Source organism: Asterias amurensis, chromosome 14 (assembly GCF_032118995.1).
Source record: "Asterias amurensis chromosome 14, ASM3211899v1".
Lineage (NCBI taxonomy): Eukaryota > Metazoa > Echinodermata > Asteroidea > Forcipulatida > Asteriidae > Asterias > Asterias amurensis.
The window spans coordinates 7,061,373-7,074,945 of NC_092661.1; the positions used below are offsets into that span (position 1 = coordinate 7,061,373).

General features: G+C 38.7%; 1 protein-coding gene across 1 annotated transcript in view; it reads right to left on the reverse strand.

The window, feature by feature from the left end:
• The window catches only part of LOC139947561 (histone deacetylase 8-like), a 38,336-nt gene that overhangs the window by 10,215 nt on the left and 14,548 nt on the right, over window positions 1-13,573 (reverse strand). The window contains exons 5-8 of the mRNA XM_071945504.1: window positions 6,298-6,410; window positions 5,230-5,307; window positions 2,915-3,023; window positions 1,405-1,672 (exon numbers count right to left, since the gene is read on the reverse strand). Coding sequence (XP_071801605.1) covers window positions 1,405-1,672; window positions 2,915-3,023; window positions 5,230-5,307; window positions 6,298-6,410 — 568 coding nt within the window. The remainder of the gene's footprint in view (window positions 1-1,404; window positions 1,673-2,914; window positions 3,024-5,229; window positions 5,308-6,297; window positions 6,411-13,573) is intronic.

A 13,573-nucleotide genomic window follows, 5' to 3' on the forward strand; every position in this document is an offset into this window, starting at 1 on the left:
GTAAACAAACACGGCTTACTGCATATAAACGTGCGTTAAAAAGACATGATTACTGTTGCAATTTTTGTCTCAAAAAAGACAAAATTCTCGAAATCACTGAAGAATATTTTAGAGTTTGTAACATGAGACCTTACCGGTTGCTGGACAATGTCAGTAATGGGTAAACACAGTTCCACTTAATAGGAAATTCCACGAGAATGTTCACGCGATGTCATGTGTTTGTGCACGGAAAGTGCGGTTTTACATTGCCCTCATTCATGTCATTGTAATGATTTTGCTGTCAATATTTTTAATAAAAATGTCATTAAGAAGCTGCAAATCCCTTTATTTTCACCCTCAAAGGGGTAGCTGTCAGCTATGAGTTGCACAACTTCGTGATCTCCCCCATCACAGCCCAACTTCATGCCGTGCACAACGCAAAATCCACGGCACGTGAGCTCGCTCAACCTCATTTTAAAAGAACTCTCTGTAGTAGTAGAGTACTGGGAACATCAAACAGCAAATGTGATTTAAATCAACGTCACAATATTCAACTTTATAAAAAGGGCCCCATTTTTAGTTAAAAGTGCTATTTATTGAAAATATAGCCAATTATGGTCCATCGGTACGAGTCTTCCCATGTCTTTACTGTGTAGCTGTGTTTTTCTATACCCACTATACGTGTAGGTCACGTGATCACATGTAAACATTGGCAGCGCAATCGGTTTACTGGTGGTTGAAGTTGCGAGATAATGAAAGAAAAAACACCCTTGTCACATGAAGTTGTGTGCTTTCAGATGCTTGATTTCGAGACCTCAAATTCTAAATCTGAGGTCTCGAAATCAAATTCATTGAAAACTACATTACTTCAGAGGGAGCCGTTTCTCACAATATTTTATACTATCAGCAGCTCACCATTACTCGTTACCAAGTAAGGTTTTGTGCTAATAATTATTTCGAGTAATTACCAATAGTGTCCACTGCCTTTAAAAGTGTTATTTATCGAAAATACAGCCAATTATGGTCCATCGGTATGAGTGTTCTCAGGTCTTTACTGTGTAGCATTGTTTTTCTATACCCATCTCAGGTCATGTGATAAACATTGGTAGCGCAATCGATCTATTGCATGACGTGATGCTCGCCTAAAAATCTTGAGCAGGCTCAACGTTCTGGAGCACCATTCCGATCAAACCCGTCCGATCCCGGCCATAAAGTTTGTAAACATACCGTAAAAAGTTGCTACTACATCCACTCTGTGTGACAACAGTTTAAGCCCGTTCTGGAACATTTTTCTGAACATAGTGAAAACAAGTTAGGTATGATGGGGGTATAACGAAGAAAGCCACTAGTACAGCAGAAATTGAGTTCCACGTACATGTGCATTGGCTTTTGATACTGCTGCGGCAAACAAATTAGTTCACTTACCTCATGTTCTGGAATTTCAGACGGTAATCGACAACCAAGGACTGTGGCTGTTAGACTAGCCCAACACCTTGCTGTATTAGCAAGTCGGTACCCACCACCACCAAGTAGTAGAGTTGGTAGTTTCCATGATGTAACATGGTGGATGCATTTACCTAAGCCTGATGATGTTAGATTGAAAGACTGCATTGGATCATCAGCCAGTGTGTCAGCGCCACATTGAACAACAACAGCACTTGGGCAATAACACCTTTTCACATGGTCCACAATCCTAAAGTATCAAAAAAGACATTTTAAGATTGATTAGACAGTGTATTAAAATGTACCATGAGCATTGGCAATATACTGTAACTTTTTCGTCCTTTGGATGGGACGCCAAAAATTGGTCCCGTGTGTTGTCTAATGCACATAAAAGATCCCAGTAACACTTTAGGCTGATAAGGAGTAATAAGATCAGAAAGTTACGTAAGGGGGAGCAGTTTCATTCCAGCTTTTATATGTGACGGTTAAACAGTTTGAAGATGGAGGAATGCAAGGAATCAGAATTCAAGCAATCTTGGCTCCATGGGTGCTTTAAATTTACAAACTTTGACAACCTGTAAATTTCAAGATGCTTGTTCTTGTATTTCAAGAGTTAAACTAAATGACCTCTTGAAAACAAGTTTTACAATAAGGCAGATATTGTATGACCTGTCTGTTGGATTCAATTTGAAAAAAACTTTGATATTGTGCCAAATTAGACCAGAAATATGTTGTAGCTTGTAATTTGGGTTGTGCTACAATTACATACAGGGGTAATGTAGTTGTTCAAACCAATCCTAAACACAGTGCTTGGTTGTGTTAGGTAAGGTGTCAAGACAAAGGAACATTTCCTATTAAATTTGCATTCAAATTACAAACAGCAAGTGCCACAAGGCACCTCATCAAAACTTTTCCTGGATAACTCGTGGAAAGGTATTCCCGAAACCGTTTGGGAACAACTGCTGGCTCCCAGTAGTAGCAATCTAATGTAAAGTGCGTGTGGTTTAACCAACATTAAACAAATTGCCCATAGAACTTTCCTGAAAACTTTTCCTGGAGTTTATACAGAATGCACAATATTTTGTTGAGGGATAACAAATCAGCTCCGGGAAAACTTTTCCGCAAGTTATCCGGAAAAAGTTTAGATAAAGTGCCTAACAGGAAACTACCACAGAAGCCATACACATTCTGAGAGATTATTTCTCAGCCTATGTCACAAACTGTTTCTGGTTGCCGACACACTTTCACACGTATCTCGAGTAAAAAGAATTTTGCTCAATGAATTTTACCTCATAAACTTGATTCTGCTGTGAGATTTCGGGTACACGCTGGCTTAGTCCATCTTGCTATGATAATGATTGCCAGCGTTCTCAGTAACTAGTTACTCATGCAGCTATTTATAGTGCTCCTTATAATTGCAAGTCAAGTTTTCAGTCGCATGGCTACCACACAACTGCCTTTTAACTGCCCTTACCAAAACATAAATACTGACCTGCAGAATAGACTGAAGTACTGGTTATCCTGAATACCATCTTTCAAAGGAACATTAATGGAATAGAACTTGCCTTTACCAATTCCAATATCATCAATAAAGCCAGTACCTGAATAAAACAAGCACAAACACTAATCAATCAATCATACATACATGTACAATGTATACGTCATGCTAGGCAATGACAGTGGTACTGACAAACTATCAACACAATGAAGAAAATCATTTGTATTGACTTGAACCTACCTGGGCCCAATTTCATTGCTCTGCTCAGAGCTGCATTCTGCGCCGACGATCACTGTTCCCGCCTACAGGGCAGGAGCCGAATCTCTGGGCAAGCTGCTTAAGTGAAGAATGCCTAGCAGTGAGGAGTTCGCATATTTGCACAAAATTTTCCAAGCTAACCTGTGAAATATGCTAGACATGCTTATGTCTAGCTGAATTATCTACTAGTAATCGCTGATTCGTTACCTTCTTATTCTGCACAATAGAGTTTTATTCTTTCATTGAACTGCATTTTTCTGTCAGCAACAACAATAATTTTATATAATAGATGTTAAATTTGCATCGGGGATAAGGAATATTAATTTTGGTTTTTTACCCATACACCGATGTGCGTTAGCACTGTATACTCAGTACTTTCCCGAGTCCTGTGAAAAAATATCACAGGCATGTTACTCAGGTGGGATTCGAACCCACGACCCTTGCAATTCTAGAGCAGTGTCTTACCAACTAGACTACCGAGGTTGCCCGGCAGCTAGAGGCAGTTCGAATCCTATGTTTTGGCAGTGGGTACCGCAACGATATAATAGATGTTAAATTTGCATCGGGGATAAGGAATATAAATTTTTTTTTTTACCCATACACCGATGTGCGTTAGCACTGTATACTCAGTACTTTCCCGAGTCCTGTGAAAAAATATCACAGGCATGTTACTCGGGTGGGATTCGAACCCACAACCCTTGCAATTCTAGAGCAGTGTCTTACTGCTTAATAATTTTATAATCGGTCGACTTCCTTTCAAGGATTTCAGCCATAAAAGCTTGTAAAAGCATGTGGTTTGCACAAGTCACCTTCTACTGTTTCCATGTCGCAAATGACATTGGTAAATATTTCTGCGAAGGTCTTTGTAAGCCCCCCCTCATTACAAACAGAAAGGGGAAACCTACATATAAAGATAATACTTCGCCCCACTCCTGCAAACACCCAATCTCGCTTGGAAAACTCATTTCCAGTTACCAGTTTGAGGTTAGGTTATGTTTTTGGTTTTGCACATGCAAAATTTCAAATGTGACTTTTGCACTGACCGTTTGCGGAGAGTGACGCAATATAAAAACTGGGAGTAGGTTATTATACACATAATGAATGTTTATGAGTGCATTGGTGCGAATATGTTCATGAGTTGAAAGATGGAATGTTCTATTCAACGAGGCAGAGCCGAGTTGAATGGAACATTTCAGCTTTCAACAAATGAACATATTCGCACCATTGCACGAATGAAAAACATTCATTATTTGTTTTATATAACATCCAAGTAGATCTTTGTCATTTTGATTGAAAGATACAACTTTCAAAACAATTTCAACTGTAAAAGCCGAATGCTATAAGTAATTTTACTATGCCTTCTTGCAGTAACACCTGCTGCGTTACCAAAGACACGCGCACGCAGTGATGTTTTTACTCAGCTTTTTCATTCCATCCGAAAAGTACCATTGCACGCTGCCAGCGTGCAATGGTACTTTTATTTGCTATCACGTGACGGACAATCCTCCAATCAAATGGCAAGGATCTGCTTGGGTGTTATATAAAGCTTTTTATATCACACTCCGGTTCAAGCATCTGATTGGAGGATAGCACGTACTGGAAGATAATCTCTGATGTATCCCCCTAAGTCAGCAAGGACTGAGGCATGTCAGTGAGTCTTACAATCATATCTAAGACAGACTGGCATTTGCGTATTATCGAGGCCTACATGTACCTTGATCACAAGCATAGGCCGTTTTCAAAACCACGGCTTTAGCTTTGGATTAGGCTTCAGGATCCGTCATCTCGTCTGAAGCCCTGAGCGCCTATACGCACAAAACGCGCAATTGTCAAAAGAACCGCGGAGCCAAGCTAGCCTGAAGCCGAATCCAAGGATGAAGCCGTCGTTTCGAAAAGGGCCTTAGTATCTGATTATACGAGATGGTGGACTTCTCATAATGGTAGTGTCACTTTGATATGCTTCCAAGTCCACATGCACTCAATATTTAGGGTTCTATGCACCGAAGTAGCATTGCAGAGCATGGTCTAAATCAAATGTTTAACAAACTTACCTGGAAAGAATCCTGGACAGTACTTGTGAAAAGAGCATGTCAGAACCTTAGGGGTATAGCAAAATGCATCCTCCACACCTTCAAAAGAATGATAATGGTAATATTAATGGTGGCTTCTAATATACTGTACATGTAGTGCTTTGGTCCCTCACTCAGTGACACTCATGGTGCTTCAACAATTATTCCCGTGGTCACTGGGCCATTTTATTTCATTCCTTAAACCATCTCAGCTCAGAATACAGCCTGTACTGCCAAATATGTAGCGCACAAAGCTAATTCAATCACATAAACCATCTCTGCTCTCACAGGTAGGCTACCCATTTACCCCTGGGTGATGAGAAGCAGTTATGGATAAATAAAATGTCTTGCCCAAGGATACAAGTGTCATGACCGGGATTCCAACCCACACCCTGATGACTCAGCCATCAGAACTTGAATTCGGTGCTCTAAACCACTCTGCCCTGCGGAATATTACATATAATTTTTTAATGTTTAAATTATGTTTTTGTTTATGCAAGTTAAACCCAAACCAAGCTCTTTGTTTGACATTTCAGCAACTCTAATACCCATACTCAACTCAAATACCCAACGAAAATACTCACCTCAAATACTCAACTCAAGTATCAAACTCTCAAACAAAACTCAAATACTCAACTCAAATACCCAACTGAAATACCGACTTAAATACTCAACTCAAGTATCAAACTCTTAAACCAAACTCCATTACCCAACTGAAATATATCCCAACTCTAAAACCAAGATCAAATACACAACTCAAATACCCAACTTTAGATGAGACTTTTTACTTTAGAGCGGTATTCTCAAAACACTTTTTGCTACTTTGCCCTCTTCTCTGTTAAACTTGTTTTCTGGACTGGCTTCTCTGTAGTGGCATTATTGTATTTTTATGCAAGTTTTTATGTGGACGCAAAAAAGACATCAATAATAATTACGCATGATTCAATAGAATTTTGGCAAAGTACTGTGAATATGGCTCCTGATCGCAAATCTTGTACAATGTATGTAGCAGGATTGAAATGAACCAACGAGGGCAGGCTTTATATTTACCATCTCCATGATGAAGATCAAGGTCAAGATACAGAACTCGATCAAACTTCTCCCTGAGTTTAAGAATACCAAGAACTACATCATTGACATAGCAGAAACCGCAAGCTTCATCCCTGCAACAAATCAAACATACAATCCGTCACTATTCCAATTACATGTAAGTGAAAGTAATTGGATATATCCAGTCTACATGTAGTTTTGTTACACACCTATTGCTTGTTCTGTGTTCTGGTTGGCTGAAACACGGTCACGTCGGGTGAAATATTATAGTCTATTGATCACGCGTGCATGTTTTGCGGAAATAGTGCCAACCCGGGCATTAGTGTTTTTTTTTTATTTTTGACTGGTTACAGCGCCCTCTCTTGATGTGAACCGTGAACTGCCACTAAAAAACTTTCTTTTCTTATTTCACATTTAAGACCGAGGTGTGTTATAAAACACACATTGACTGGCATAATTCGGTAACTAGTGCACGTCCATTCCCCTTGGGCCTGAGTGACCAGAAGAGGGACCTATTTCCCTCTTCTAGTCACTCAAAGTCCCTCGGGGGAATAGACATACACTAGTTACCTCATAATTGCCAGTCAATATGTGTATACTAGTACTTAAATTTTTAGCCTGAGTTTGGGCAGTTGTGATACACTGGCATCGGGAACGATTGTAATACAACAGCATCGGGGAAGAAACCAGTGAAGTTTGCAACGGTCATAATTTCTGTTGGGACAACTTGTCCTGCAATTCGCTCTGCTCTGTGCCCCAAAAAACTGAGGTCCATTATTGAGGCCTGTTGTAACTTTACACCCGTCCAAAGTCCCAACAGTTTGAGTGGACAATGATAAAAGAAGTTGGAAGGAACAGGGTGGACAACCACAGCAAGATTTATTCTATGTATGGATGGCAGTGTTTTCTGTAATATGTTCTCTTCAGCTGATAAAAACTAGACGAAAATGAATGAGAAAGAAATTTTGCGCTCAATCAGCACACTGGAAAAAAAGAGGAGTTCTTGTGATTGTGTGACATGCAGTGTCGGCTATAACCGAAGTGAATGTTGTGAGCATGCGTATATGCATTTGTAGGTTATCAGAAGTGAGATAGTACTAGAATTCAAGTGCTTCATTCTCACTAAAAGAGAGAGAGACCCCAACATATCACGCCAATACACAGGAACATGACGTTAAGAATCAGTTTGGGGTCAACACAGAATGACAGCAAGTAATGAAGTACAAAGTGGCTTTGTTTGGAGCACCATTGGCAGTCTGAATATTGTCACTCTTGACAATGTGCAGGGTTCTGCCCAAAATAATTATAGTGGTGGAAAAAGCGACTGACATGGTTGTGTGGGGAGGGGGTTGTTGAAGATGCAGGGTCAAAGGTCACTCAGAAATACAAGGAGGGGATGAAGACACAGGGTCGGAAAAAAAGTAAATAACATTTAAAAAACACTTTTTATTTTGCATTTTTTGACGATCTCATCGGCTTATCCCCTAATTTCTGCCATTGATAATGCTTTTTTCATCAACAACCATTTTTATGGGTTCGTGATTTGAGGTTCTGCTCTATGAACAATTTCTTTTGCAATGAAATATTTGTGATTTAACAATTTGTGATTGGCGAATCTTAAAACTTTCATCGGCCGTCCATGCCAAAACAGCGCAGTTTGTTTATAAATCAACAATAAACAATGCCTTTACCGCCATGGGAAAACAATATTCAACATAGCATGGTGCATAGTAAATTTTGGATTGTACAAACGCTAAAAAATGGGGGTACTTGACGTGCACATTGTCAAAGCTAACTGGTATCCTGTTGCAATGATCAGTGCAGCTGGAAACTATTGCAAAATCAACGCAAGTATCTTTCGCTGGATATCGTCAACAGGTTAATTTACGTTGTAAACAGCAAATACACATGGTCCTACTCGCCGATGGATTATTCAAATAGACTCAACCAAAGAAGTAGACTCAAAACTTAGGATACAACTTTTATTGGTAATAAGCAAACTTTTGCATCTTTTGGAAAATATCTGAACATACAAGTTTAATTCTAAAAGTTGGAAAATGTGTGGTGGTCAGGAAATCATTAGTGCCTGGTAGGCTTTACGGCACCAACCACTATGGGCAGAACCATTAAGAGAAGTTGGAAGAGAAGTTTGGTCAAATCACTTAGGATTGTAAGCAGGGGTTGAACTAAGTTGAAACGGATCTTTAAGACTACATCGCCACCAATTTATTCGCTTATTTATGTAGCTTTTGAATTAATTTCTTTAGAAGTCTTACTATTGCAAGAATCTGCAAGTTTCTTCTAAATGCATACTGCGCATGTCAGAGATGTAAAAGGACGTGTTTTTTTTTACTGCTCCTCTGCGACCGCCAAAATCTTTCAAAATCGAGTATTTTATAGCGCCATCGACATTTACAACAACTTCCAGATTATACTAACGTTCTTTACGAACCCGGAGCCTCAAGATGTCAAATAAAACTAAAGGTAAAGACGACAAAACTAAGCCAAAATCAAAATCACCACAACGAAAAAGAATCTCAGATTACTACGATTCAGCAGCCGCGACCGATGGCGCATGCTCAGGAGGGGGCTCCGACGATACAACCAGCTCCCAGCGTAGTCCGGTCAAAATGAATACACGCACACGTTCAGGTACCAGACATGGAAAAGATGGCGGCGGCAACAATGAAGAAGAAAATGTGTCTGTCCACAAGAAATTGGACAATATTACTGCTCTATTGGAGAACGTGATATCAAGATTGGACCAGGTGGAGCGATGCTTGATGGCTGTTGAAAAAGCCCAGAAAGATACAAAGGCAAGAATGGCAGAGATGGAAATGGGATTGGAGGAAATAAACGTGACGGTAGAAGAGCTGCAAAGAAATCAGTCTTCATATGCACGCATAGACCACATTAGAGATCTGGAGAAGAAAGTAGACGACCTGGAAAACCGATCACGTCGCAATAACATCATGATATGGGGGATACCGGAAGGCAGCATGGGGACGCCGTTGACTGTAGAAAACACATTCAAGCCTTCATGAAGAGTCACCTGGAAATGGAGAGCAGAGGAGATTTGCCGATTGAAAGAGTTCATCGCAGCCCAATGGGTAAGAAAGCTAGGATGAAGGCCGACCATCGCGGTACTCCACGGCCAATACATGTGAAATTCCTAAGATATGGAGACAGATATGAAGTCCTCCGATCGGCCCCGAGATTTCTCAAGGACAATTGGTATGAAGGAAGTCGAGTTTTTATAACTGATGATGTGTCGGAGACTGTCCGGAATGACAGAAAGAAACTGATCCAAATAAGAAACACCATGCGTAAAGATGGAAAGTTTGCGCTGATTCCGTGGACAGTTCCAGCTTGCCTTCTAACAAAGTTACCAGATGGGACTCTCAAATCGTATTCGGTGGACACCATTGGGACTTTAACAAGTGGCGGTAAAGGCAGAGGAAGTAAGTAGGAGAAGTCTGTTCTTCTCTAACCCGTCTCCACAGATTGCGCAGTTTTTTTTTGTACTGCGTGTTGATTGCCATCAGACTTTTCTCTCCATATTAACTCATCCCCCTTTTTGGAGGTGGACAGTGACATTTTGTTTGAAAATGAGAAAAGTTCTATACGACTCGAATTTTGTGCTGTGTTTTTTTGTTGTGTTTTTTTTATGTAATACTAATAAGCACTCAACCTGTCTGTAAAAATTTAACATAACCGTAACTATCTGCCATTTAGTCCCTGGGCCCATCAAATTTGTTTTTTATTTTTTTGATACTTCTTTTAACAAGTACATAATATATGAGTGTGAAACTTAAAATTGTGTCCTTGAATGTGAGGGGTCTTTGTAATTTTAAGAAGAGAAGGAGTATTTTTAATTGGTGCAGAAGATCTGGAGAAGACATTTTTTTTTCTTCAAGAAACCCATAGAGTCAAACAAAATGAAAGGCAATGGCAACATGAATGGGGAGGGACAAATTTGTTTTTTTCTCACGGTAGTAGCAATAGCAGAGGTGTGGCTATTGTATTTCGTAATGGTAATGTCATTGATGTGACCAATGTAGATAGGGATGACAGAGGTAGAATTTTGATTATTGATGTTGTGAAAGCTGAAAAGCATTTCTCGTTGATTAATATCTATGCTCCCAATACAGAGCAGTGTCAATCCTGTTTTTATACCGACTTGAAACAATTGTTCCTTGAAAGAAATTTTGAAAACAGGGACAACATTATTTTAGGAGGTGATTTCAATTGCATTTTAAATATTGATATTGACAAAAAGGGTGGTACAGAGAAACCAAAAGAGTGTATAATTAATAAAATTAATGATGTCATTGATTTGTTTGACTTGATAGACATTTGGAGATATAAAAATCTCAATGAGAATAGATTTACTTGGAGACAACGGAACCCTTTGATTCAATGTAGGTTGGACTATTTTTTGATTTCTCATAACTTAATTGATAGTGTTGCTCGCACAGAAATTTCTCCTGGTATTAGAACTGATCACTCTGCTATTTCACTTGTCAATAGGTTGTATGAAGACCCTGGTAAAGGCCCTGGCCACTGGAAATTTAATAATTCGTATTTAAATGATGTTGAATATGTTACAGAGATGGGAAAGAAATTAATTCAGTGGACCAGTGAACCTACAATCACAGACGTTCAAGTGAAATGGGAATTTGTTAAATATAAAGCAAGGCTCTATACCATAGACTATGCCAAAAAGAAGAGCAAAAAGAAAAGGGACAGAATGGCTGATTTGACCAGTAAACTGACTCACTTAGAGAAAAAACTTGCCAACAATCCAGAACAAGATACGCTCCATGAGATTGATAAGGTTAAACTTGACATTGAGGTTCTTGACTCTAAAGTTGTGGATGGTATTATTGTCCGGGCAAGAATCCGGTGGTCTGAAAAGGGTGAAAAGAGTAACAAATATTTTCTTAATATGGAAAAAAGGAACAGCAAAAGGAAACATTGCAGGTGTATAGTTACTGACCAAGGTGAAGTGATTACAAATCAATTGGATATTTCTAATCTTCAGAGAGATTTTTACCAAAATATTTACAAGTCCAAAATGGACTCCTGCAGTCTACAAGAAAATAGGTTTTTCAAATGTAGAAATATGCTTATCCTTAATGATGAAGACAGAGGTACATGCCAAGGTGAAATCTCTGTTGGAGAATATTTTAATGCCCTTAACAAAATGCCTAAGAATAAAAGTCCTGGTAATGACGGCCTGTCAAGTGAATGGTACTTGTGTTTTTGGAACTTCATTGGACAATTTCTGGCTATTGTTCTAAATACTGGTCTTAATAAAGGGGAAATGTCCTATTCTCAAAGACAGGCAGTCATTACTCTCATTGAAAAAGATGGCAAGGATAAGTGTAAACTTAAAAACTGGAGACCTATTTCCTTATTAAATGTAGATCATAAAATGGTTTCCAAAGCACTCACATCTAGGCTTTGTAAAGTGATTTCGGGCCTCATTCTAGCGATCAAAATGGCTTTGTGAAAGGTAGATATATAGGGGAATCCGTTAGAACTATCTCAGATGTGATGGAATTCACTAAACTTACTAGTATTGGAGGTATTCTGCTTTTTCTAGACTTTGAAAAGGCTTTTGACAGTCTGGAATGGAATTTTGTTCTAACAACGATGGAGAAAATGAATTGTAATGTGAAAGCTCTTTACTCCAATATTAGCAGTTGTGTTATGAATAATGGCTTAAGTTCAGCGTACTTTTCCGTTGGTAGAGGAGTGAGACAAGGAGACCCACTCAGCCCATACTTGTTTATTTTGGCTTTAGAGGTTCTTTCCTGCACCATTAGGGAAGATGCAAATATTAAGGGTGTTTTTGTTAATGGTAGGGAAATTAAAATTATTCAATATGCTGATGATACTAGTTGTGTTTTGGCAGATGAACAATCCGCTAAAAAACTGTTCAAGCTTATCGATTCGTTCACAAAAGTTTCTGGCCTTAAACTTAATGTAAACAAGTCTCAAGCTTTGTGGCTAGGTTCTGATCGCCACTGTCATTTAAAGCCTTTTAATGTTGAATGGCCAAACATTCCAGTTAAAGCACTGGGCGTGTATTTCTCGTACGATGTCATAGCTGCAGAGAAAGTAAACTTTGAACATAGACTTAAGCACCTTAAAAATATTCTTAATGTCTGGAGAGGAAGGTGTTTAACTCTTTCTGGTAAGATCCTTTTGATTAAAACCTTTGCATTGTCACAATTTGTATACTTGGCATCCTGTATCCACATGCCATGTCAGGTAGTTAAGCAGATTGAATCCATTGTGTATGATTTTCTGTGGAATGGGGGCAAAGGTATGGTTAAGAGATCTACAATTGTTGGTGATATTGAAGAAGGTGGCTTAAAAATGGTAGATGTTAAGTCAATGTTCAAAGCTTTACGTGTAAAATGGACTCAGAGATATAACAACATTAATCAAGCAGCTTGGAAGTCCATGTTGAGTTATTTCATTGCTCCTTACGGGGGAGATCTTTTGTTTCATTGAAATGTAAATTGTGCCCAAGTGAAAGAATGGAAGAATATTCCTATGTTTTACAAAGATGTGTTTAATTCTTATTATGATTTAATGCAACTTGATAACGTAGGGGTTTACTCACAGTGCGTCTGGCATAACCAGCGAGTTCGCATTAACAACAAACCCTGTTTTTATGAAGGTCTTAATTCTAAAGGTATTATGCTGGTCAGTGATCTGTTCCTTGAAGATGAAGGAGTGTTCCATTTGATAATTGGGTTGACTAAGGGGTGTCAACAATTTTTTTTTTGAAATGGAGAGGGCTTATTTCAGCTGTCCCTCGGATTTGGCAACAAACTCTGAGAGCGGGCTTTAAAAGGGAAATATGCAACGCCCATGGTCTTTCTAAGTTTCCAGAAACAATGAAACATTTATTTTTTTATTGTAAATATATGCAGCCTATTTGGAAACAGTTTGAGAATTGGTGGAAAGGTTTGTCGCAAGAGGAAATTACTTTAAATTTTAAATCCATTCTGTTTGGTCAAAACACTGACCAACCAGATCTTTTATTTAACCTTTGCATTTTATTAACAAAGAAGATGATATTCAGATCAGGTTTAATCAACAAAGGCCTAACTTTCATTCTGTTGTTAATTTAGTAAAATTTAACTATGAATTAGTTAGAAAGATTGCGACTAGCTCAAACAATATGCATAAGTTTAACACAAAGTGGAAGTTTACGGTTTAATTAATTATTCATTGTTTCTCGATAAGGTTTTTTTTA